The sequence below is a fragment of the Acomys russatus genome, unplaced genomic scaffold, assembly GCF_903995435.1.
Source record: "Acomys russatus unplaced genomic scaffold, mAcoRus1.1, whole genome shotgun sequence".
In the NCBI taxonomy this organism is placed as follows: Eukaryota; Metazoa; Chordata; class Mammalia; order Rodentia; family Muridae; genus Acomys; species Acomys russatus.
In genome coordinates this window covers 258,318-286,270 of record NW_026131852.1, presented here as the reverse complement: position 1 = coordinate 286,270, position 27,953 = coordinate 258,318, and the positions used below count along the sequence as shown (strand labels likewise).

The window sequence follows — 27,953 nt, the reverse complement described above, 5'->3', positions numbered from 1 at the left end:
TAAAGAGAAGCATTTATTCATTGTTGGTGGGAGGTGTAAATAGTGCAGGTACTATGGAAATTAGTGTGATGACTTCTAATAAAATGAAACTTTAAAATATAAAATTTAATAATTACTCAAAATAATTATGGAAATGCATCTACATACATGTTGTGAAATTAACGAATGGGTAATAGAAATGTCATAAATATGAACACTGCAATTACACTTGCCAGTAGAGAAAATAAGAGCAATTATTTTTTCATTTTGGTTGGATTATATAGTCACTTTACATCCAGATCATATGCACCTTCCTCCTCTCCTAGTCTCAATCTCTCTCCATCTTCCCCCTTTCCTTTCCTTCAGAAATGGGGAGCCCACACAAGCACATCAGATCCCATTAGTACTGAATATTTTCCTCTTCCCATGTGGTCTGGAGAGGTAGCCCTACCAGAGGGAATTGATAAAAATGCAGGAAAGAGAATGCATGTCAGTGGAAGCTTCCCTTCCCCTTACTAGGAGACCTGCATGAAGACTAAGTTGCTCATTGGCTATTTCTGTGTATGGAGCCTAGGTACATTCCATGCATGGTCTTTCATTAGTGCTTCAGACTTCAAAGCCCCTCTAAGCCCTGGTGAGTTGGCTATGTTGGTCTTCTTGTGGATCTACTGTCACATCTAGGTCCTTATATTCTTTCCCCACTTTTCCATAAGGTTCCTAATCTTCATCCAATGTTTGGCTGTGGGTTTCACCATCATATTCAAACAGCTGCTAGGTGGACCTCTCAGAGCTGAAATCAATAAATTAGAAACGAAGAACAATTCAAAGAATCAACAAAACCAGGAGCTGGTTCTTTGAGAAAATCAACAAGATAGACAAACCATTAGTCAAACTAACTAAAAGGCAGAGAGACAGTATCCAAATCAACATAATAAGACATGAAAATGGTGACATAACAACAGACACTGAAGAAATACAAAGAATAATAAGATCCTACTTTAAAGGCATATATGCCACAAAGTTTGAAAATCTAAGGGAAATGTACAATTTTCTTGATTGATTCCACTTGCCAAAGTTGAATCAAGATCAGATAAACAAATTAAATAGCCCTATTTCTCTTATGGAAATAGAAGCAATCATTGATAGTTTCACAACCAAATAAAAGCCGAGGGCCAGGTGGTTTCAGTGCAGAATCCTACCAGACCTCCAAAGGAGAACTAATAAAATTGATACTCATCAAGCTACTCCAAAAGAGAGAATGGATGGAACATTACCAAATTCATTCTATGAGGCCACAGTCAAGTTGATACCTAAACCCCACAAAGACCTAACAACAACAAAAAAAGAGAATTTCAGAATAAATTCTCTTATGAACTTAGGAACAAAAGTACTCAATAAAATATTCACAAAATGAATACAAAAACATATCAAAGATATCATTCATCAGGACCAGACAGGCTTCATTCCAGGCATGCAGGGATGGTTTAACATACAGAAATCCATCAATGTAATCCACCATATAAACAAACTGAAAGGAAAACCCCTCACGATCATGTCTTTAGATGCAGAAAATCATTTGACAAAATCCAACACCATTTCATGTTTAAAGTTTTGGAGAGGTTGGGAATACAAAGCATATACCTAAACATAATAAAGGCTATATACAGCAAGCCAATAGCCAACATCGAATTAAATGGAGAGATACTCAAGGAAATTCCTCTAAAATTGGGAACAAGGCAATGCTGCCCACTCTCTCCATATCTCTTCAATATAGTACTGGAAGTTCTAGACAGAGAAAAAGGCAATAAAAGGAGATTGAGGGCATCCAAATAGGAAAGGAGGAAGTCAAATTATCCCTGTTTGCAGATGATATGATTGTGTACATTAGTGATGCCCAAAATTACATCAGAGAACTCTTACAGCTGAAAAACATCTTCAGCAATTTGGCTGGATACAAAATTATTTTTAAAAAGTCAGTAGCCTTCCTATATACAGATGACAATCATACAGAGGAAGAAATTAGGAAAACTACACCTTTCATGTTAGCCCCCCAAAATATAAAACATTTAGGATTTACTCTAACCAAGCATGTGAAGAATTTGTTTGAAAAAAACTTCAGATATCTGAATAAAGAGATTGAAGATGATATTAGAAGATGGAAGGCTTTCCTTTGTGTATTGGAAGAATTAACATAGTAAAAATGGCCATCTTAACAAAAGAAATTAACAGATTCAGTGCAATCCTTATCAAAATACCTACACAATTTTTAAACACATTGAAACTTCATATGGAACACTCAACTTCATATGGAAACACACACACACACACACAAAAAAACCCAGAATACCTAAAACAATACAATACAATAAAAGATCCTCCAGAGGAATCTCCATTCCAGATCTCAAGCTGTACTATAGAGCAACAGTAATTAAAACAGCATGGCACTGGCACAACAATAGGTTGCTTGATCAATGGAATCGAATTGAAGGTCCAGAAATTAATCCACACACATATGGTCACTTGAGCTTTGAAAAAGAAGCCAAATCTTTTCAATGGAACAAAATATTCCATGACAAAAACAAATTCAAACAGTACCTATCCACAAATTCAGCTTTACAGAAGGAAAATTGCACCCTAAAGGGACAAGGTACAACCAAAACTACACAAGAAATATATAACTACCTCAACACAAAATCACAACCACACAAACTCTGGACTGTAACAAACATCAAAAATGAAAGAACTTAAAAGTCACTGTGCATTAATATCTCTCAACTTCAATGGTCTCAATTCTCCAATAAAACGACAAAGACTAACTGAATGGAGACATAAACAAGAACCAAAATTATTCTGCATTCAAGAAATACATCTCACCCACAAGGACAGAAATTACCTCAAGGTAAAAGGCTGTCAAGTTTGGTAGAATATGGCAGTGGAGAAGGGCTTTAGAAGATTGCATTGGCTCAGAGAAGAAACTATAGTTCCTAGCATTGAAATACATGTGCATGCAGCATAGTCTTAAGTTCCCTAAGTGTAATGACCTAAAAAGCCTTTAATTGGCTAGAGCGCCCTCTTCTGGTTTGAGCATCCTTGTAGAAAGGTTTTTTTTTTTTTTTTTTTTTTTTTTTGGTGTGGCTCAGAGTTGAATTTCCTCACTGTGTCTCTGGCACAGTAGTACATGGCTGTGTCCTCAGTCTGCAGGCAGTTCAGTTTCAAGAACACCTGACTCTTGGTGGTGTCTCTGCTGATGCTGAGCCGGGATTTGAGAGCTGAATTATAACTTGTTCCTCCACCAGTCCATATAGCACCCATCCACTCTAGGCCCTTTCCTGGAGTCTGGCAGACCCAGGTTACATCATAGCTGGTTAATGAGAATCCAGAGACTGTGCAGGTGAGAGACAGGGTTTGTGAGGGCTGCATCAGGTCAGGTCCTGACTCCTTCAGCTGCACGTGGGACAGGGCACCTGGGGACAAGAACATCACCATCAGTCACACATCCCATAGATGACATGCCCAGGTCCCTCTCCTGAAGCTCTGAAACACTTACAGCTTGGAAAGGTCACCAGGCAGAGTAGCAGCAGCAGGACAGCCATGCTGTGATGGAGGCTCCAGTGAGAAGGACATGGGGCTTCTCAGCTAGGCCTGGGCTTTCAGCCTGAGGCTGAGGTCTGCTTTGCATTGGGATAGGTTCCTGAGAGGATAAAAGGAAGCACAGGGCAACTTTCCAGATTCACTTCCAAGTGACTTAGGTTTGCCTTGTGCTACCTTTTTATTTTCATAATATTTAAAAGCATTTATTTATTCACTTTACATCCTGACCGCAGCCCCATCTCTCCTCTCTTCCCTGTCCAAACTTGCCTTTCTCTCTCCCATCTATCCTCCCCTATTCCCAGAACATGGCCTCTCCCCATACCCACCGACCCCAGCTCACCAATCACATCAGGACTATGGATGTCTTCTTCACCTGTGGCCTGTCATGACAGCCCCAACTAAAGGAGGTGATCAAAATCAAGAGCCAAGTCCATGTCAGACAGAGCCTCTCACTACCTTCCTAGGGGATCCGCATAATACTTGAGCTTCCCATCTGCTACATCTGTGCAGGGTCCTAGGTCCAGTCTATGCATTGTACTTGGCTGGTGCTTCAGTCACCATAAACCCTATGGGTCCTGGTTAGTTGGCTCTCTTAATTTTCTGGTAAAAAAATTCACAAAAAATTCAGGAATATTTTCTGTTTCTGTCTTGTCTTGACTTCCACATAAACATGAAATTTTATGATTCACACTGTGCAGGGAGTACGTGAGTCCACATTCATGCTGTGCAGGAAGAAGCAGCTACCACAGCCTCAACGCATGTGCATATCCTGCAGAAGCTGTAGGAAGTTTAGTCTTATGATACCTTTTGGGCTCTTAGTGATGTGAAATCCAGAGTAAGGATATACTTAACATTTTTTACTCTTTGTGTCAGTGGTGGTATATTTTGCTTATCCATCACCTAGAAAATACAACTTGAGAGGAAGCAATTCACAACTATTTTGTATAGTGATTAGGAATATTTGTCTGAGAGATCAACTGAGGATTGACTTTGTAGCTATGTCAGTGGGTTCACAGTTTTCACCTGTTCACTCAGGGCCACCATACCTGGGGGCTAGTCTTACTACTTCCTGATTCCTCCTTACTTGTCTGCTTATCTGTCTGCCTGGACAATGTACTTTTATATCTCTCTTCTAGTCTCTTTACAGTTTGCAGCACATTTTAAAAGTAGTTCTCTACATAGGGAGAGAATAGGGCTTCACTTTCTGACAGCACGGGAGGAGGTAGAAGAGGAAGTAGGGAATTGAACAGGGGTTTAAGTCACTTGAAGCCTTGCAGAGGAGATGAAGAAGATTCAGGTGGAACAAAGAAAGAACTATAAAGCAAGGAACATGGAGACTTTGCAAAGATGGAGTCAGGACAACAAAGAGGGTGAAGAACAGACTTAAACTTCTCAAGACTGTCTTGTAAAGCTTGGTGAACAAGTACAAGAAATATCAATTATTTATTTGTTAGCTGGGTCAAGTCATAAGCTAAGAAAAACAAACAGTTATATAAAAATTATTCAACACAAGGTAACATAGCGATTTTGTCCATGCTCTCTTTATGTAAAACACCAGGGAAGGGAGGAGAACAGCCCAACCTATCCTGGGCAGTCAGTGCTCAGAGGACATCCACCACTTCTGTCACATTGGATTCACTATATTTTTTGTTTATTATTTCTCTGTGCATAATCTGTGTACTGTGAGTGGAGTGGAGGGGTATTGACTGACATTGCAGAGAAAGCCTTCTGTACATGTTCTGAAGGGCACCTGCCACTAGGGGTGCTCTATTCTACTTGTTCCTACTACTCTGAGGGTCAGTGTAGGTTATTAAAGCCCACAGGGGAGGGCCCATGTGTTTCCTTTGGCATGGCAGAGATGAAGAGCCCCACAAAAGCTGAGCCTGCAATCCTGAAGAAGTGCCAGAAGGTGACCACCACGGCCTGCTGGATCACAGGCGCGAGTTCGTGGACTTCTTCTGGGACATCGCAAAGCTGGAGCAGGAAATGTGGCTCCAGTCCACAGAGAAGCTGCCAGAGCACTTGTGCAGAAGGCCTAGTGATTTGGAGATGAAATAGGCCCTGAAATGCCTGATCGCTGGGCTTGGGGTGTGCCGAGAAACTGCTAGGCCCTGCTACAGTCTGGCGCTAGCCCAGCTGTTACAGTCTTTTGAAGACATCCCTTTGTGCCACATCCTGAGTCAGATACAAGAAAAATACAGTCTGCAAACAGTTAACATGTAGCCTGTTTGCAGGACATGTTCCTCAAGCCTGACCTGTACTCCTTGGTTGACTTCAGCATTGCCAACCAGAAGAGAGATCAGGACGCCTTGTTCAATGTGCCTGAGTGATCTGTATTCCTACCCCGGAAGTGAATCATCCTCGTGGACCATCTGCACCTGGAGAAGGACGATGCCTTGGTTGAGCATGTAGCCAGATTTTCCATGCCTCTATAAGCCAAAGAAGCTCACTCCCCAGATCCCATAGACTAAGCAGCACTTCTCCTTCCCTTTGGATGACCGGACCCGCGGGTTCACTTTGGTGTCTTCTTCACCCTGGTACAGACCCTCAGTGTGAAGTTCCCACAGACACCAGACATGCCTGAAAGTAGGAAGCCCTGGACACACCACCTGGTGCACTCGCTGTTGAACCACAGCCGTAACATGACCATTGTGACACCCTTCACAACACAGCAGCGCCAGGCCTGGGACCCGATGATGACTACTCTGAAGGAACTATAAGCCCGCTCCTCAGAGACCAAGGCTGTTGCCTTTCAGCACCCACTGCTTCTGGTGGGCCTCCACCTCTTCAAGTCCCCTGCAGAGAGCTGTGATGTTCTAGATGACATCCAGACTCGCATCAAGAAAAGCATGGCGCAGAATCCCCGTGGATCACGCTCTAGGGCCAAAGCCTCCCAGGAGCCAGAGTGGAGTGGAGGTGATGGTGGAGAGCTTGCTGTCCTTGCTGCCTCAACCCAGCAACTTGATGCGCCAGGTGGTCCGGCGCCTATTTGGCCGTATCTGTTTCCACCTTACTCCACGTGGTCTGCAGCTAATCTTGGCTGAGGCAAATGAAGATGAAGATGACAACGCTGCGGTCACGGACGGCGCCGATGAGAAGCAGCTGAAGCACGGAGCGGAATAAGACTCAGAGAATGAGGACAATATGGATTTGGTGAGTGATACGCAGAGTGTGGATAATGAGGATGGGGAGGAGAGAGTGAAGAAGAGGGCCTTGATAAGGATGTGGATCCAGGCTTTCATCAGTAGCTGATGGAAGTGTTGCAAGCTGGGATTGAAGATGACGAGGAGGAGGAGCTTGGGGATGAGGCAACGATGGCCCCAGGACAGAACTCGGTCAGCCTATTTGCAGAGCAGAAGCTGTGCCTCCAGGGCCAGAAAGAGGAGAGGAACAAGGTGCAGAGGGAGAAAAGGCTCTGACGGGACTTCCATATCCGGGTACTAGACCTGGGTGAGGTGATAGTGACCAAGCAGCTCGAGCAGCCCCTGATCCTGCAACTACTTAAGCCACTGCTGTACATGATCCAGCACAGAATGCTCAGCAAAGGCTCCACCAAGCAGGAGCAGGACCCCCTGCAAAAGACTGCCCATGTCTTCATGCACCATCTGTGTCGCGCCCACTACTGCCACGAGGTGGCGCCATTTGCAGAGGCTCTGCATGCCCAGGTGGAGCAGCAGACTGGCAACTAGGCTGATGCCTCTGTTGCCCTTTACTACTTCAATGCCTCTCTCTACCTGCTGCGAGTCCTCAGAGGGAAACACCACTAAGAGGCACCAAGATGATCAGAAGCTCCAGGGAGCTGACACCACAACTGAACCCAGTGACTCAGAGGACCAGCCTGCCAGCTGCCTAAACTTGGTTTCGTGACCCAGGTGTACACGGCAGCACTGGAACCTCTTCTGACTACGCGTAACAGCCCACTCACTGTCCCCATGTTTCTCAGCCTCTTCTCTCCACACCCAGTGATCTGTAAGAACCTGCTCCCCATCTTGGTCCAGCATGTGGCTGGCCCTTATCGGCCCTGCCATTAGGCCCAGGCATGTCTGCTGCTCCAGAAGGCCCTGTCTGCATGGGAGCTGAGAGTATGTTTTGAGGATCTTGAGTGGAAGCAGCTCATTGGCCAAGTCTTGGGAAGGGTCACCGAGACCATACAGGCACAGAGCAAGGGGGAGCATCTGAGGGAGCTGTCCACTTTGGAGCTGCTGAACATTCTCTTCAAGACAATCAACCATGAGAAGCTGTCTATGGACCTCACTGCTCTGTTAGGCATGCTACAGAGCAAGCAGCAGAAGCTGCAGCAAAGCCTACCACAGGGGAATCATTTCTCTGGCTACAACCGCCTCTACAACCTCTACTGGCAGGCCATGAGGATGCTAGGAGTGCAGTGTCCCAAGTCAGAAAAGAAGAATGCCAAGGATATTCCTAGTGACACTCAGAACACCATAAGCATGAGGCACAGGAAAAAGGGATTTTGCCAGAGACCAATATATGCTGCTTATCCACTTTTACTGAGAGCAATTTAGGCTGTTCTTCATCCCCAGTTCATCATCATGGGAACACAAAAGCAGAATCCTTCAGCATTATGTGCAGTCGTTCAATCAACTGTTGTCTGTCCTCATTTCAGAGTTCTAATAATCTAGTCAATTTGGTGTTTGAAGCTTCATCACACACTGTTGCTGACACTGCAAGAGTTTCCTGAGAAGATTCAGCATCAGGTGATCAGATTCTCTTTTCCCTTTTAAAGCTGCCTGAAGTCATGATCCATTAGCATGGAGCCCACAGCTGACACTGCTTCTCTGAAATACACGTTTTCTAGATCACACAAGAGACACCAGGCTCTTCCAGATATCAGCAACAGAGAGTATGAGAGGGGTATTTTGGGGAGGATTTGTAGGCAACAAAGGACCAAGAAAAGCAGAAAATGTGAAAATAATAGAACTCAGCTGTTAATGGGAAGGGTTGATGAGAAATGAAACCAGGTCAGGAGTCTACATCAGCCTGGATGTGCATAGTAGTGGCTGAGAATTTCGTGGTCTGATATTGCACAATGCAGCTGCAGAAGACTCATAACTTTGAGGCCTCTGGGCCTTTGAGGTATAAAGTAATTTTTACCATGATGTAAATGTATAAAAATGGAACCTGTTAAATACGATAACCAACTGTAGTCTTTGTATAGGGTCCTTGTCGTTTAGAATAAGGAAACAATGGATATTTCAGGTTCTGAGTTTCCTTTGAAAAGTTCCAATATTTTAAGGAAGCTGTAGTTTATCTACCACAAATGCAAAGGCAAAGAGGATAAATAACAGATTACTCAAGTTTCCCACAATTTTTAACCAAAATTACAATCAACAAATGTCATATTTTCAGACTTCTTTTATAATATAACTATATTCAAATAATTATAACTGTAGCTATATCTATCTGACTATCTATCTATCTATAACTATATCACATCTTTAAAAATGTATGTATATATATCCATATATACGGAACAAAATTATATTCCCTTTGTCTGGTTACAAGAAGTAAATGCATAGTTTAGAGGGTTTGAGGGAAAAATATTTTTCTACTGTGTGAAGAAAGAGGAAGTTTAATAGAATGTGACAGTGGAGAGGACGTTAGAGGATTTCCTTGGCTTGTAGTGGAAACCACAGTCCTAACACTGAAATATGTGCTCATGGAGCATAGTTCTGAACTTCTTAGATGTAATGACTCCTACTGGTCCTAGAAGTCCCTGAGGGGAGCCAGCCTTCATGCTTGTACTAAACACCCCTGTAGAGAGGATTTTGTGTAAGCTCACACTGGGGTTCCCTCACTGTGTATCACAGTATCTGGCACAGTAGTACATGGCTGTGTCCTCAGTCTGAAGATTGTTCAGTTTCAAGAAGACCTGGCTCTTGGAAGTGTCTCTGCTGATGCTGAGTCGGGATTTGAGAGCTGGATTATAATATATGCTCCCATCATTCCATATTCCACCCACCCACTCCAGACCCTTTCCTGGAGGCTGGCGGGCCCACTGTACACAATAGCTGGTTAATGAGAAGCCAGAGACAGTGCAGGTGAGAGACAGGGTCTGTGAGGGCTGCACCAGGTCAGGTCCTGACTCCTTCAGCTGCACCTGGGACAGGGCACCTGGGAACAAGAACATCACTATCAGTCATACATCCCCTAGATGACATGCCCAGGTCCCTCTCCTGAAGCACTGAAACACTTACAGCTTGGAAAGGTCACCAGGCAGAGGAGCAGCAGCAGGACAGCCATGCTCTGATGGAGGCTCCAGTGAGAAGGACATGTGCATCTCAGCTAGTTGTGGGCTTTCAGGCTGAGGCTGAGGGCTGCTTTGCATTGCGGGAGGTTCCTGAGAGAATAAAAGGAAGCACAGGGCAACTCTCCAGATTCACTTCCAGGTGTCTGAGATATGCCTTGTCCTACATTTTTATTTTAATAATTTTAAAAACAATTATTTATTCCTTTTACATCCAGGTCATAGCTCCTTCTATCCTCTCCTCTCTTCCTTGTCCCACCATCCTCTTCTGCTTCTCATCCGTCCTCCACATTTCCTCAGAAGTTGTGAGCTTCCTATACCCACCCACCACAGCTCATCAATCATATAAGAATTGAGGATGCCTTCTCTCCTGTGTTCTGTCAAGGCAGCACCACCTAAGGGAAATAATCAAAAATTAGGCAGCAGAGTCCATGTCAGACATAGCCTCCCACTACCTTCCTAGGGGACCCACATAAAACTTGAGCTGCCCATCTGCTACATCCCTGCAGGTGCCTAGGTTGAGTCTATGTATTGTCCTTGGCTGGTGCTTCAGTCACCATAAACCCTCTGGGTTCTGGTTAGTTGGCTCTGTTAATCTTCTTGTGACAAAAATGTTGACAAAAAAATCCAGGAATATTTTCTGTTTCTGTCTAGATTTGACTTCCACATAAACATGAAATTTTATGTCACACTGTGCAGGCCTTAAGTGAGTCCATATTCATGCTGTGCAGGAAGAAGCAGCTACCACATCCTCAATGCATGTGCATACCAAGCTGAAGCTATAGGATGGAGTTTAGTCTTATGATGCACTTTAGGTTTATAGTGATGTGAAATCCAAATTATGGAACTATTGACATTTTTTTTCTCTTCATGTCAGTGGTAGTATCTTACTCTTATCTCTCACCTAGAAAATCCAACCTATTAGGAAGGAATTCACAACCATTTTGTACAGTAATTATGAATGTTTGTCTGAGATGAGACCTGAGGATTGATTTTGTAGCCATGTAAGTGGGTGAAAATTTCTCACTTGTACACTCAGGGACACCATACCTGGGGGCTAGTCTTACTACTTCCTGATTTCTATTTGCCTGTATGCTTATCTGTCTGTCCGTCTCTCTATCTGTCTGTCTGTGCCAATGTACTTTTTAGAATCTTTCTTCTTGTCTCTTTACAATTTGAAGCATATTTTAAAACCAGTTCTCTAAATATGGAAAGAATAGGGATCAACATTCTGACACCAGGCGAGGAGTTACAAGAAGAAGTGGGAGTTTGACTAGGAGTTTCAGACAACGGTAGAAGTGGAGAAGAGATGAAATGAAACAAAGAAAGAACTTTAAGCATGGATCATGGGGATTTTGCAAAGATGGAGTCAGGACAACAAAGAGGGTGAAGCACAAATTTAAACTTCTCAAGATTGTGTGTAAAGCCTGGTGAACAGATACAACAAAGTCTCAGTTATTTATTTGTTAGCTAGGTTAAGTCATAAATTAAGAGAAACAAAGTTATATAAAAATAATTCAACACAAGGTAATGTAGTGATTTTGTTCATGCTCCGGTTATGTAAAACACCAAGAAAGGGAGGAAAACAGCCCAACCTATCATGTGCAGTCAGCACTCAGAGAACATCCACCACTTCCTTCACATCAGACTTCCTATATGTTTTGTTCATTATTTCCCTGTGCATAATCTGTGTACTGTGAGTGGAGTGCTGGAGTCTTGAAATTGCAGAGAAAGCCTTCATGTGCATGTCCTGAAGGGCACCTGCCACTAGGGGTGCTCTCTCTTACTTGTTCCTAACACTCCGAGGGTCAGCGTAGGTTATTAAAGCCCACAGACATAGACTATTGAACACTTCCTACTCCTTTGTTCTGAGGAGTAGCTGGTTCACCATCAGCATCTTCCTTCTATCACAAAGTGAAGTCCTTTATATATTGATCTGTGCTTGATGAATCCTGGACACTGCCACATCTCATTGCTTTTCTTCATGTGTCCTCCCAATTCTGTGTAGCTGTTTGTGTTGAGCACATCCTATATTCCTATAGGAACCTGAGCTCTGTTAGGCACATATCCAATTCAATGTCTCTGTGTCTTGAGGACACATTAATTACCTAGTGAACTCCCTTAGAAACACAGAAATTTAGAATTGTTTCTCTAAGTTTTCCTCCTCTCTGCTCCAGTATGTCAGTATTTCTTGAAACATGCATAGCTTTTCCAGTGGGTGGTGACAGTTGGGTCAAAGGGACGTCAAAAATGATTTATAGCTATCAGTTCAGGGATATCATTATTGATTCCACAGAACATAGGTTTAATAATATCCAGCTATGGGTCAGAAGATAATAGTCCAGGTGGTGTGCGTGCATGTGTTGTGTGTGTGTTCACATTTGTGCCTGTGAGTTTGTGTCTGTGTATGATAACAAAAGGCTTGGCAATTAATATTGAACTCTAAAAATTATAGAACTTGTTTTCAAGGATTGATAAGGATTGGTACAGGGAGTGTGGTTGACATCAACCCAGGTAGAGGATAATACTTTTTCAAGACTTTGCATTTTAAGTAATTTCTGAAAGGATTATTCTTGAGTCTTCACAGTGAAAATCAATGTTAGTAAGTACCTGAATATTCAAACGTGGAATATGTGAAAAACTAAAACAACAACAAAATGAAGACTAACTGTACCTTATTGTGGAACATAGTTACACTAGTTATCTGAACAGAGCATATGTCATTTTGTAACTCATCTTTTTATTGCTAATTCAGGTAAGTTGTGGTTTTATTCCAAATGTATACAAACTAAAGGATAATTCATAGATGATTTAGAATTTCCTATGAATTTTCATCATGTTTCAAAATTACAGGCACTTGATGTAATGTGCTGTGTCTGATTTTCATGTACTCCCATTTCCCCCAACAGCCAAGAAACTGTTAAATGGATAACTTAGAGCCTCCATAGGAAAATAATGTGCCATATCAAAAAGAGATTTTTTTTTACAGAATGTGATATTTTGGCAGATTTTGGGAAGATTCCCAAGCAGGAAGAGTAAATTACATATTATAATATTACCACTCTAGGCATGGCCTGTATTACCTGCTAATCATATACAGTAGATGCTGTTTCTCTGTCCTCATATTGGATAGTAAGGAGTGGCCCAGGAGTGACTGAGAGTCACACTGGGAAACAACAGTGAAGTAATCAGTCATGATGAACACACATTCTGGGTCACCAGTGGCCATTGAAGGAACTTAAAGGGGACACAGTCAAGAAAGGGAGAGGGGTCTGTGATAAGGGCCTATGTCTTGTTGAGAGCTCAGCACTATTCTTGTACCTTTAAGGAAACAAAGGAATTTAGTAGCATCTGACTCATCTCTTCCATTGCTTTAGTGTTACAACCTTTCATCCTGTTCTTTCAGTTTCCCCCAGTCTCATCCCATTGCATTGCTCTGCAAAGAAGTACATCTATTTTAGTTTGTACAGAAATTATAAGAACTTTGATACTGTTTGAATTTGTTTTTGTCATGGAATATTTTGTTTTCTACATATGGTGGCACTCAGAGAAAGGATAGCAGGCTACCAAGAAGAGACTTGGTACTCTATAAGCATATACAGGACAAGGATGTTCCCTTCAGTCACAGTCATAGAGGAGGGGAGTAGGGGGAAAGTGGGAGGGAGGTGGAATGGGAGGATCCAAGAGATGTGATAACAAATTATATGTAATATGAATAAATTAATAAACTATATATTCAAAAAAGAACTTTGGTGTTTGCCTCTCAGAAAATATGGATTAGCAAATATTTTAGAACCTGCTAATCAAGGTCTGTGAGAAATTGAGAGAAAATAACAAAAAATGTCAGTTCCAGGCATCAGCTTGTTTGTACCACAGTTTCTAGGTACCCAGAATTCACTAGCGCAGCTGTGGCTAGGAAGTCGTCATGGGCCGGATGTTAATGTCTCATCTCCCTCTGAGGAACATTGTCCTCACAGAGGTAATTGCACCAGACAGCCTGACCAAGACAAAGATAATAGAAATACTTTGTAGAAGCAGCCATGGTTCCCATCTTCGTCTTCCAGATCTCTATCTCCTGGGCGAAACCACTAATACAGAGCCCGTTCCTTCTATTTCTCCAGAAGCCAATACATTGCAACCAATCTATGCTGTCACCATAGAGCAAGCAAATCCATGGCAAACTGACACACTTAGATTATGTCCTGGTGCAGCATGCTTTGATGGAGCAATCATCATCCTTGGCTTACAATGCTTCCTACAAATATAGTGACAACATCCACATGATCCCAGAATGATGTGGAGAATAATGCTCTGTTCTGGTTCTAAGAGCCACACCTGACTACTTCTGAGCCTCCGATGAAGAGCCCAACTCAGAATGAGCCACAGGTCCTTAACATCATGTTCTGGGGCATCTTTGCAAGTAAGACCGTTAGGATCCTAGAGGAAAGAAATGGTATTGATATATTAAAAGGAAATTCATTGTGTTCTTTAAATACTGGGGGAACTAGGAAAACAAAACTATAACAAATAATTAGACAGGAAGAAAAGAAATGCAACCCACTGAGTGATCAGGAGCAGTCAGCAGCTAATCCAAGCTCAGTCATTATCACTACATACTTTGGCCTCAATTTTCAGTGTTGGAGCCTCACAACATTTTACTAAGAGCTCCACAGCTGGTCATGGATGGTGCTGTAGTGTATGGTTTGGGTGAGGATAATGGAGAGACTGAAGGCCATCTGGTTTCATGATCACAGGCCCTGCCTGATTTCCCTGTTGGCTCTAACTTGGACCCTGTTGGGGACAGTAGTCCATATGGCCAGTGTTCAGCCATCTCATCAGAACCTGCACCTTTAAGATTCTATTTCTCCAGCAGTCTGTCATTTACCAGAAACCAGCTGACCCTGTGTTGGTTCGACATTTGGACTAAAGATAAAATTAAGATGGAGCCACCCTGCTGCGGTTTATCAGTTAGACTAGATAAAGCTAGAACAAAATATATTCGGTATGGCAGAATGTTATGACTCTGCCTGGAATTCCCTGTGTCTTGAGATAGCCTGCAGCTGGGTTGCCATAGCAATAAGCTTTCCTTACTTCGGCCTTATAAAAGCTGCCCTTGAAAAATAAAGTTTGAGAGTTTGATCAAGGTTCAGACTTACTCTCCTTCTTCGTGTCTTGTATTTTTGTCCCTCCTACAGGTGAATCTACTCCCGAGCTTTAGTTGAATCCCCGCAGGTCGGGGTCAGAACCCCAAACAGTCTCTAGCCAGGGAATCTTACCAAGTCTCTGCTCTGAGTTTTGGCTTCCACAGTCTCAAGGGTCCTTTGCTTCCTCAGGATCTGATCCTGGTCCCCATACAGAATCACATGTGCTCTTTGGGATGCTCTGTAGATTTTTCAAGTCAGAGTTTGTTCTACATTTTTAAAAAATCTATAGTCTGTGGAAACTGTTCTGTGCTTAAAGTTGTTACCACATAAGAACAACGACCAGAGTTTGGTGCTTCATAAGAACAAAAAGAGGTAGGTGTGGTGGCCAAGAAGTAATCCCACCTATGGTACTTTTAAACAGTATGATCCTTGGGACTCACTAGTTGGACAGTCTAGCCAGATCCTGAGATCCAGGCCATGTGATGGAACCTTTTTTCAAAAATATCAAGTAGATTGATAGAAGACATGTCAACATGTGCACACACACACACACTCACACACACACACACACAGAATCACACACACATAGAGAGAAAGAGAGAGGGAAACAGAGACATATATAGACATACAGAGAGAAAGAGAAAAACACTATAAAAACACGTAACACATTGGGAAACTGAAAGTTGAGTAAACCTTTGGACAATTCAAGTATTACTTTATACTGTACTTGTAAAGAGAATCTGTATGGAAGGCAGGCCAAACACAAGAATCCACCCTCCATGTTCTTCAGGACTCTGAACAGGCTGTAACTCTCTGTTACTCAGAGTTCTGTGTGTTCTCAGCGCCCCCTGCTCATCATCAGCTCCCTGCAGGGAGGTTTGAGTCTGAGTTCTCAGTGTCACTCACTCACTGTGTGTCTGGCACAGTAATATGTGGTTGTGTCCTCAGACCTGAGACTGTTCATGTCCAGGTACAGGGTGTCCTTGCCATTGTCTCTGGAGATGGTGAATTGGCCCTTCACGGCATCAGAGTAGTAGATGCTACCACTATTATGACTAATGTAGGCGACGCACTCCAGCCCCTTGCCTGGAGGCTGGCGGACCCAGTTCATATTGCTGCCACTGAATGTGAATCCAGAGGCTGCACAGGAGAGTTTCATGGACTTTCCAGGCTGTACCAAGCCTCCCCAAGACTCCACCAGCTGCACCTCACACTAAACTCCTGCAAACATGGAGAATACTGGTCAGAAAACTGTCACAAAATTTCTCTTTCTGATGTCCACACAACAACAGCATCGCTTCTCCATAAATTACCTTTTAAAATCAAGACAAAGAAACCAAGCTGATCCCCAAGTCCATGGTGAGTGGTCTGTGTTCAGTGCTGATCACTGAATGGGAGTATCTGGGAATCCAGGGCTGAGCTCCTCTGCTAGAGCTGCAGGGTCAGGGAAGGGCTATTTTCCATGGGCACAGAGAAGCCTCATTTGCATGTCTTCCTGCTGTAGCAGGCTATGTTGCTGGACCTGGGCAGGAAGCAGTGCTCAGAGCTGATATAAGACATCAAAGACTGATGACAGCTCCAGAAGTTAACACAGAATGGTTGCTCTGTATGAACCTTTCCATTGTTAAGGTCTCCTTCAGTTTTCTTATTTCTCTAGCTAGGACTTCAAGGACTATACTGTAGAGATACAGAGAGAGTGGACAGATTAGTCTTGTCCCGGATTTTATTGGAATTGATTTAAGTTTCTCTCCATTTATTTTTATGTTGGCTACAGGCTCATTGTATGTTGGCTTTATTATGTTTAGGTATGTGCCTTGTATCCTTGCTCTCTCCGGACTTTAACATGAATGGGTGTTGAATTTTCTCGAAAGTTTTTTCAGCATCTAAGGAGATGATCAGGTTTTTTTTTTTTTTTTTTCGTTCAGGGCAAACAGAAATTTCAATAAACTATTGAACTTGTCTAGGACTACTACATTCTATACCTGTCATGAAAGTCCCTAACTGAGATATGTACATGCAGCACAGAAATAGAGGAGACCAGTCCTTTATGCCTGTCTGAACAAAGGTCTCTTTTGTAACCAGAGTTCTGTGTGCTCTCAGTGCCTTCTGCTGGTCATCAGAGCCCTGTAGGGAAGTTTATGGCTGAGTTCTCAGTAACACTCACTCTGCTTCTTGCACAGTAAAATATGGCTGTGTTCTCAGTCCACAGACTGTTCATTTCCAGGTACAGGGTGTTCTTGGCATTGTCTCTAGAGATTGTGAATCATCCCTTCATGGGGTCTACATAGTGGATAAGATCATCTCTAACAACAATGTATGTGACCCACTCCAGCGTCTTCCCTTAAGCCTGGGGGTCCCAGTTCATGCTACAATCACTGACGGTGAATCTAGAGGCCAAACAGGAGAGTTTCAGGGGCTTTCCCAAATGCACTAAGCTGCCCCAAGATTCCACCTGCTTCACCTCACACTGGACGCCTGCAATCTTGGAGAATGCTGGTCAGAAAGCTACAACAAAAGACAATTTTCCCCTTTCCTCATGTCCACACAACACAAATAATGTCATTTCCACAAATTATCCTGTACAATAAGGACCATGAAAATCAAGCTGAACCCAAGTCCATGTGAGAAGTCTGCGCTCAGTGATGATCACTGAATATGAGAATATAGAGCTGGGATCCTCTGCTAGAGCTGTAGGGTGAGGGCAGGGTGGCTGTGGGCACAGAGAAGCCTCATTTGCATATCTTCCTGCTGTATCAGGCTATGTAGTTGGACCAGGGCAGGAAGCAGTGCTCAGAGCTGATATAAGACATCAAAGACTAATGACAGTTACAGAAGTTAACACACAGTGGTTGCTATGTATGCAGCATTCAATTGTTAAGGATCCATCATACTTTATACAGTTCTCTATTGTACAAATACACCCAACATTTTGTGTATTATGTCTCTTCAGTATAATTGCAAAATTAAATAGAAAACAAAACTCACACAGTTTTGTTTCTATACAAGAGCTTGGTCTTTCCAACTTCCTGAATTGGATAGGGTTCCTCCCTGATAGGCTCTAGGATAAACTGCCTGTAGAGGTTCTCAGAGTTCCTTCTCTGTGATGAGGACACTATGGGCTTTTATCAATTTTACTCATTTCTGAGAGAACATTGTCCTCATGGTGTAGCTGTCTTACAAATGTGTCCTCCCTTTCACCACCTGTCAACTGCTCAGTTTGCTATGGAAACACATTCTTATTTGCAGTTTCCCTTTTAATCATCACCTTTTTCTCTCCACACCGCACCTTTGCTTTCCCATCACCATTACTCCACTGACTGCAGTCCCCCTTGCCACTCAATTCAGGAGTCTTCCATTCCTAGCATTGCAATTCTAGTTTTGAAACCTACAAAAAGTGAAAACCCTAACACACACACAATCTATTTCCTGCATGTGACAAAACAGGTAGTGTTTGCTGTTCCCAGTCCTAATTATGTAGGTCATTATAAAGTCTTCCAGTTCTATTCGAGTGGACAGTTCCTGGTGAGGGAGAATCCTCTTTAGAGTGTGATCACTGGAAGGTTTCCTATGCCGCAGCGCTTGGCTCTGCACACGTTTGCACATGTGGGCAGCAGTTACTGGGCTGGATAACTTCTTGAAGTTGGAAGAGGCTTATTTTCTGGAAGATAAGGAGTAGCTGAAGGGGAAAATATGGTAGAAATTTGACTGTATCTAATTGTGCATATGTAGAGGTTCTCAAATATGAAGAAAAATATGAACTGAATGGTGTAATGATTTAAAGTCAATAAATCCCCAAAGAAATTTCTTAAGGAAAACTATGTAATGTGAAAAAATTAGGTAAATCAAATTCCAGTAAAAGGAACAGGGTTAGAGGACTTACCAGACATTTTAAAGTTTTGTCTGCAGTACCTGAGTATTCAAACATGGAATCTGTGAAAAACAAGGCCAAATGTACCTTGTTGTTGGAGACAATTGCACTTGCCATCTGAAACTGAGCTCCTATCCTTTTCTGCCCTATCATTAGATTGTTAATACAGATGAGGTGTGCTTTTTATTTCATAGGTGAACAAAATAAATGATGATTCCTAGATGATTTAAAATTTTCTAAGCCTTCTTATATATCTCTCACTCATGATATTTCAGAATTAGAGACACTTTTTAGAATATGCTGAGCCTGGCTCACATGCACTCCCATGTTCACCAACAGCAGGAAACTGTGAAATGCATAACTATTTCCCCCATAGGCAGATAATTTTGTGTTAACAAGCAAACTGAGATTTTCTTTTCTTTTTCTTTATTAATTTATTCATATTACATCTCGATTGTTAGCCCTTCCCCTGTTTCCTCCCATTCTTCCCTCCCTCCCATTTCTCCCCTTCTCCCCTCTCCTATGTCTGTGACTGAGGGAGACCTCCTCCCCCTATATATGCTCTCAGTATATCAAGTCTCTTCTTGGTAACTAGCTATCCTTCCTCTGAGTGCCACCAGGTCTCCCCATCCAGGGGATATGGTCAGAAAAGGGGCACCAGAGTTCATGTGAGAGTCAGAGCTCACTCTCCACTCAAGGGTGGAGAAAGAAGATGATTCCTAAAGGGTCTTAAGCAGATTCTTAAACAGAAACAGAAACCACAAATGACAGCATTAACCAGCCCTAGGCATGAGCTGAATACCTGCTGATCAGTCCTGAGCTTCCTGAAATCTGATGTGCCCTGTGCTTGTCTAGAATGTTCTATGGGGAAGTACTGTTTGAACTCACACTGTATCCCATGCCTACTAAGCCAGATGATTCCTGAAATATTTAGAAATGTATACATAGATGTATACTCACAGACAAAGGTGGACTTATTTATCACGTAACAGTAGGCATTGCCCCAAGTAGACATGTTATGTTAGGAAACAGAAACCCTAGTATTAGAAACAGTCTACCTTTTTAAAAAAGTGATGTCTAGTGAGATACGATCTATGCTCAAGTACTTCAGGGTACTTCCCATGGTCCTGTATACTCTATACTGACACCAAGAGTCTACTGCTGAAGGTACCAAATACTTGAGTCACAGAACAGGGAAATATCAAGCTAGTACACACATCAACGTTCCATTTATACTGTCCAGCTTTCATAGTTCTGGAAGGTTCTTTGTCAGCTACTGGGGGAGAGACAACATTTATCAACCTTTCCTATGTTCTGCGAGCTACCATAATTACTGATGTGGCAAGATAAGCCCACTGGAACAATAAAAATATTGAAAGAACACACACACACACACAGAGGAACATATAAGGTTATATAAAAGAACATGTTAAATCATGGTAATATTAGTGAAAAAACAATGTATTGTGGAAATCATGTTAGCTCAGCACCTTCAGAAAATTATGTAGTCAATTATTATCTGTGTTTAATGTCCAATGCTACAGCAAGCAGTTCTTCACTAAGAAATTCCCTCTAAGAGAAACACAGATGATGGGCTCTGATCACAGTTTTGTTACTTGAGCCACAGAAGTACATTGGAAACATCAAGGTAACAATGTCATTCTAGTTCAATCCACTTCACATGAGCCCACATATTCTCTTCTGAAACATTGATTGAAAATTATTTTACAATATAACCAATGTCCTGATTTCTAGAACCTGCTGAAGAGTAAATTATGTATAAACATGTTTCCCAATTGAGATCAACGGGTGACTGGTTCAAAAGGAGTGAGTCTCCTTGGATTTCAGTGTTGCTCTCTTCAGGCCACCATACTATATTTAAGGGTAATGGTTTCCAAATGTGGTGTTTCAGGCTATAAACATTCTCCTCAGACTTATCCCACAGGGTTTAAGTTAATTAGCACTTCCCTGAGAGACCACAAATTCAGACTAGAAAACCTTTTCTATGTGTTCAGGATGTATTACGGTGTTTGTTGATTTATTAGCTCTGAGCTCATGACCAATATCATTGTCAGATTTTATGTGTAAGACACAGAGGAAAAGCCTGCCTTCCTATAGTTGCAAATATTTGAAAAATCTCAGAAATATTCCTAGGAAGAATCCAATATATCAAAGTCACCACAAATCTAGGCAAAAGCAGGTTGGATTGTCCATGCAAGGGTCCAGTGAAATAATTGTAATATGGTGGTTTGAAATTTAAATGTAAGTTTATTCTTCACACAGACAGTACATATACATATATGTATATATATGAGGTATTGTGCCCATATAACCTAATTATAATAGAAGGTTCACTTCCAATATATTTAAAGTTCTAATGCAGGCTGTTAAGGATAAATAAGTTACACAAGTTGATTATTAGCTGACCAGATCATGGTCATATCAATTGCTGGTCTACTTTTATCAGATGATTTACATCTTAGATATGATTCTCTAAAAAAGTTAGGGTAGGATAGTTAGAAAAGGTCTTCAAAAACCACAAAAACATGCAGAATATGGTATTTTTAAATGTTTTTATTATTTGAAAGACTCACAAACAATGAGAAAGGTTAACTCCTGGAAACACCCAGCCTACCTCAAAGAGGATGATGAGCATCAAAGAACATCCTTATGGAGATGGCTTCAAATGTGGCAAACGAGCCACTGGGGAAAATGTCCTCCATTCTACCATAGACAGAATTCTGTTTTAAAAAAAGGGCAAGCTTGGATGCATGCAGAGTTGATGGCCAAACTCTGCCAGGACAACATAAGACAGTCCTCAATAGTTCCTGCCTTATAAATATGTCTGTCAGATATATTGGGCCAGAAGGCTGGAGAAGATGCTCCAACATAATAGAGATTGTTTGGTCATTACTCAGGTAGAAAACTGTCTCTGTCATCCTCTCATTTCGAAAGCTACTAAGGTGAACTCCCGGCAAGCTTAAGTAATCGTGTTCATTCCTTCCCAAATTTCTGATGGAGTTGAAGGCCAGGTAGCTTAGTTTTACAATGAAACATAGTTGTTTAGGGGTTAAGATGGTTTTACATCTAGATAGATGGTTTAAGTTGATAATGACAAGATTTGACAGAGATTGATTTACATTCAGAATTTTAGATCCATAATGATAGAAAAGATATGTTCTTCAAGGCTGTCAAATACAAATATCCAAAACACTAAGAATATAGCATTTATATAGCTCCTGATTGTGTCATGGTTCTTCTTGCTTTAGGTAGTTTATTGTATATATGTGTAATAATATAAATGTATGTGTACAAAATAAAAAAATGTTTTAAAAAAGAACTGTACTTAACTCAGCTTCAAGACATCAGGTTTTAGGTTGTGAATGCCAACGTGAAACTACAATAATATTAGGGATTAGTATTTGTGATTAAAATAATTTTAATTGTGAGATTTTTCAAAGATTGTGTGAGTGAATATGAGATTCACCCTTATCCATCAATGTAGCCGACCTGCAATAGAAATCTTAAATGGTGGACATTAGAGCCTTTAAACAGTGTTTAAAAAACATACTTAATCAGAGTCCTTGGTGACTTCTCTCTGTATAAGAACAACAGATGACAGAATGTTTTCAGAGATGGAGAGTGCCCAGATCATACTGCTGGGTCCTCATCCTATCTAAGCAGTGAGGCCACTTCCTACAGCAATCATCATGTGAGAGCCCTGTTTGTCCATGCTGGCTTCCTTATGCTGATGAACTGAAGTCCACAGAAGCACAGCCTGTTCACTGTGACTTTACTCAGATTCATTTCTATGGCGTCTGTGATGAGAGTCCCAAGACTGGGAAAACTGTTTGTTGTATCAACATTCTGGAGTTTCTCATTCAGTGACCTAAGCTCTGCAGTGACACTGGGCACAGCAGGACTGGGAGGCTGGGGTCCTTTAGAACACCTATGCCTCAGGATTCCTTCCTCACAGTGCGGAACCTCCATGAGGTGAAACAAAAAAGCTTAGAGACATCCATCTCTCATCCATCCCCTGCATCAGCCAGCCTTCTAGTGCCCAATGTCCTTTCCTCTCTCTTCCCTTTATCTTCAGGGAAGCATGCTTTCCTACAGAAGACACACATTTCCACAGATTTTCATTCTCTGCATCACATCATTGTTCATCAGAAACAAACATCAGAGAAGGAAGTGAACCAGGTCAGGAACCTGGATGCTGAAGCTGATGCAGAGGGCAGCAATGTAGAGTCATGAATGTTCCAAATATTTGTGCTCTTCACTTAACCATAGAAAAGATTGTGAGACTAATGTGGACTGGAGTGCAGTGCTTCATCCTAGTGGTCTTGGTCACTTCATTCCTGATGGTGCATGCAGTGTTCACATTTGGCTGACAATATATTTATTATCGTGTTTTTAGGACTACGTAGAAACCTGTGTTATAATTTGGCAGCAGGTGATCTCAGAGGGTGGGAACAGCAGATGCCTCCATCCTCAACAGATACGTAATTCCAACTTTGTCAGGCAAACCAAGATGTGCACAGAAAATGAAGAAACAATTAAAATCTGATTTATTTAATCACCCACAGATCTTAAAACTGGCAATATAAATAATAATAAATGAAAAAAACATTAAAAAGAAAAAAGGAGCAACATAAACTTGCAGTGTTCATTTTGATATAGCATACATATTTTTATAGATTTCTATGACATGACATCACATCGATCCTTCCCCTGTCCTCAGATAGGATACTGTGAAAAGTGACACATGGGGTACTGCGATGTCCCTTGGGAAACAGCAGTGAAGAACATATTTGTGATGAACACACAGTCTGAGAATCCCTTGGCTGATGAATGAGGTTAGAGGGGACAGATTTAGCACAGGGAGATGGGGACTGTGATGAGGGCCTTTGATTTGTAGACAACTCAGCACTATTCCTGTAGTCCTGTTTTTAAAATAAGGATTTAGTGTTGGAATCTTCAATCCTGTGCTCTGAGCTTCTCCAATCTCCTTCCTCTGCCTTATTCTGCAAAAATGTAAATATATTTACAAAAGTACAGAAAGTACAAGAACTTTAAAGTTTGGCTTTAAGATTAAATTGTTACCCAAATTTTAGTATCTTTTAACCAATGTCTATTGGATATTGAGAAGAAATCACAGAAATTGTCAGTCTCAGGCAGTGCACCAGCTAGTTTGTACCAGTATCCAGTTAACCAGAATTCTCTAGGGCAGCTATGGCTTGGAAGCTGCCATGGGCCTGAGGTTAAAGCCTCAGCTGCCTCACAGGAAAATTGTCATCACACAGGAGATTGGACCAGATAGGCAGGGGAGGGCAGAGCAAGTAGAATCACTTTGTAGAAGCAGCCATGGCTTCTGCCCTCATTTCCAAATCTCTGGCAAATGCACAAAGCCATGAATACTGAGTTCTCTGCATCAATTTCTTTAGAACACATAGGACAGCAATGTGTTGCAGCCACAGCTATGTCATCACCACAGAGGGACCCAGTGAGTGGTCAGGAGCTGTTAGCTGCTAACTCAATCTCAGTCATTATCACCAGCTACATTGGCCTCACTTCTCACTGCTGAGCTTCATACACATTTTATTACCAGCCCCACAGCTGTTCAGGGATGGCTCTGTTGTGTACGGTTTGTGTGAGGATGGTGGAAAGACTGAAGTCATCTGGTTTCATGGTCACAGTCCCTGCATGATTTCCCTGTTGCCTCTAACTTGAATCTCACACAGGCTCTAGTCATGGAATCTTACTGAGTCTCTGCCCTGAGTCTTGGCTTCCACAGTCTCAAGGGTCCTTTGCTTCCTCAGGATCTGACGGATCCTGGTCCCCACACAGAATCACCTTGCCCCCTGCAGGTTTTTCAAGTCAGAGTTTGCAATACATTTTACGATAATCTATGGGGTGTGGAAACAGCTGTATGCTTAAAGTTCTTACCACAATACAGCAAAGACCCGAGTTTGGTCCTCCATAAGTACACAAAAAGGTAGGTGTGGTGGCCAAGAAGTAATCCCACCTCTGGCACTTTTAGATAGTGTGATCCTTGGGACTCATTAGCAAAAACAGTCTACCAGATGCTGAAATCCAAGCCACCTGATGGAACTTTTTTTCAAAATTATCATGTACATTGACAGAAGTGTCAATATGTGCACACACACACAAACACACGTGCACACACAAACAGAGGGACTCACATACTTGTAGAGAGAAACACACACACACACACACACACACACACACACACAGAGAGAGAGAGAGAGAGAGAGAGAGAGAGAGAGAGAGAGAGAGAGAGAGAGAGAGAGACTGTGAAAGAGAGAGACACATATAGACATACAGAGAAACAGAAAAATTAGAAAAACACATATGACAATGGAAAACTGAAAGTGGTGTAAGTGTGGACAATTCAAAGATCACTACCCATTGTACTTGTAGAGAGAATCCTTGTGGACAGACAGCTCAAACACAGAAGAATCCAGCCCTCCATTGCCAAGATCCACCCGTTAAGGGAGCTCACTAGGCACATGGGCTAAGAGTTGATTGATTTGCAAGATCTATACCCTGATGCACCCCAGAATTGCTTCCAGCTTCTGACTACCCTGTCAATTATGTATTGATGCATCTCTCTAAAATCTGGCATTGGAGCCAGGAATGGTGGCACATGCCTTTAATCCCATCACCCAGGGAGACAGAGGCAGGTGAATCACTATGAGTCGAAGCCCAGTTTTGTCTACAAAGTGAGTCCAGGACAGCCAGGGTTGGACAGAGAAACCCTGTCTGGAAAAACAAAAAGTAAAAACATCTGGCATTGATGTGAACTGTTACTTTCTGGGTATTGATGAGCTCTGATTGAGCAAACTTCCTATAGGATCTTGTTGAAGATGTGCTTACTGTTTGTTATTCAGATGAATTAATCCCTGATTATGGAATTCCTGATTTGATTCAATAGTTTTAAAAGTTAAAGTTAGCTTATGGCTGCCATAAATACCTTTGTGGACCTCCATATGTCTCACTAGGGACAGGCTGGAAGTAGATTTATAACCTCAGATAAGACTCCATTCCAGACTGTACCATGAATCCTGGTATTTCAGCATAAATAGAAGCAAGTTTGTTGCAAACTACCCAGGAACCCAAGATGAAGTGAGGCTATCTAGAGATGCCTGAATTTATTGTATTTTTTGAAATGAAAGACAGATAAAATTGTTGTCCTGAACTCATAATGAACTTAGAGATAGCTGGATAATGTATAGTTAGATTAGTGCTAATTGGTAAGTCATCTATCCTTGCGAGTTTCAGACCCTACTAACGCTTAGACCCTTTCAACCTTTGTCATTCTGAACTCACTATGAACTTATGTGATGGATATATACATAAGAAATTTTTATCTTTAAAACATGTAATTTGTTGTATTTTAGAATTTATCTGTTTTTGTGAATAACTGTGCTCTTTTGACTATGAGGTAATTTCCTTTTCTCAGAAGTATAAGTTCAGTCACGAACAATAAACGTTTAAAACTGTAAACCTGAGTACAGTTGAAGTCAAGTTGTCTAATTTCATCCACTTTTTCTCTTGAATGTATGTGTGTGAGAGTGGTTTATTTTCTATCTCTCTCTTATTTCTTATTTCCCTGTACATCCGCAAATAATTTAGCCGACTTAAGGCTTTTTCACTGCAGTCTAAATTTCATTGGCTTACTGGAGATTTCCACAAGAAGGCCTGTCTACAGATCAAAGAGGCTCCTTTTACGACCCCCCTGCACTTTCTGGCTGAAGCCACTTTTTACAGCCTCAGCCACAGGAAAATTGTGGTCAGTTTAACTTCTCCTCCTAGGCCAAGGTACAGTCAGTCACTAGAGAAGGAACCTTGAGCTCCCTTTTTGCTTTTTTCTTTCTTCTCCCAATCCTGATCAGTTGCATGAGCCATCAACTCTGGCGACACAACAGATAAAGTGAACTGGAAGGGCATCTGCATCCAGCCCCAGAGACCCTACCCTGGATCTCTTCAGAGCAGATGCCAGATATAAACACTCCATGGCCTTTAGGGCTCTGAACAGGCTGTAACTCTGTTACTCAGAGCTCTGTGTGCTCTCAGCGCCACCTGCTGATCATCATCTCTGTGAAGAGAGGTTTGAATCTGAGTTCTCAGTGTCACTCAGTCACTGTGTCTCTGGCACAGTAATATGTGGCTGTGTCCTCAGACTGTTCATGTCCAGGTACAGGGTGTTCTTGGCATTGTCTCTGGAGATAGTGAATCGGCCCTTCACGGCATCGGCGTAGTAGATGTAATTACTACTAGGATGAATGTATGCGACCCACTCCAGCCCCTTGCCTGGAGCCTGACGGACCCAGCTCATATAGTAGTCACTGAATGTGAATCCAGAGGCTGCACAGGAGAGTTTCATGGACTTTCCAGGCTGTGCCAAGCCTCCCCCAGACTCCACCAGCTGCACCTCACACTGGACTCCTGAAAACATGGAGAATACTGGTCAGAAAACTGTCACAAAATTTCTCTTTCTGATGTCCACACAACAACAGCATCTCTTCTCCATAAATTACCTTTTAAAATCAAGACAAAGAAAACCAAGTTGATCCCCAAGTCCATGGTGAGTGGTCTGTGTTCAGTGCTGATCACTGAATGGGAGGATCTTTGAATCCAGGGCTGAGCTCCTCTGTCAGAGCTGCAGGGTCAGGGCAGGACTGTTTTACATGGGCACAGAGAAGCCTCATTTGCTTGTTTTCCTGCTGTAGCAGGCTATGTTTTTGGACCTGGTCAGGAAGCAGTGCTCAGAGCTGATATAAGATATCAATGATTGATGACAGTTACAGAAATTAACACACAATGGTTGCTCTGTATGCAGCTTTCCACTGTTAAGGATTCATCATACTTTATTTAGTTCTCCTTTGAGCACATGCACACAACATGGTTGCATATATACTGCTATGTCTTCCCAGTACAAATGTCAAATGTGTCTCTTGGACAGGGTCGTAATTGTATGGAGATGTTGTCAGAATTCCTTCTCTCTGATGAGAACATGTGAGGTGCCTCGAACTTTACTCATTTCTGAGAGAACACTCTTCATGCAATAGGAGGCTTGCAAATA

General features: G+C 42.0%; 2 pseudogenes and 2 gene segments (V, D, J or C); 1 reads left to right on the top strand and 3 right to left on the bottom strand.

The window, feature by feature from the left end:
• Positions 1 to 3,039: 3,039 nt before the first annotated feature.
• On the bottom strand, positions 3,040 to 3,634 carry LOC127186586 (Ig heavy chain V region PJ14-like). The segment is given in 2 exon segments: positions 3,040 to 3,443; positions 3,527 to 3,634. Coding segments are annotated over 2 exon segments (450 nt in total).
• Positions 3,635 to 5,428: 1,794 nt separating this feature from the next.
• Positions 5,429 to 8,093, top strand: LOC127186585 (myb-binding protein 1A-like; annotated as a pseudogene).
• A 1,289-nt stretch (positions 8,094 to 9,382) lies between these two features.
• LOC127186584 (Ig heavy chain V region PJ14-like) lies at positions 9,383 to 9,857 on the bottom strand. The segment is given in 2 exon segments: positions 9,383 to 9,702; positions 9,786 to 9,857. Coding segments are annotated over 2 exon segments (366 nt in total).
• Positions 9,858 to 15,877: 6,020 nt separating this feature from the next.
• LOC127186583 (immunoglobulin alpha-2 heavy chain-like) lies at positions 15,878 to 27,454 on the bottom strand (annotated as a pseudogene).
• Between the last annotated feature and the right edge of the window lie 499 nt (positions 27,455 to 27,953).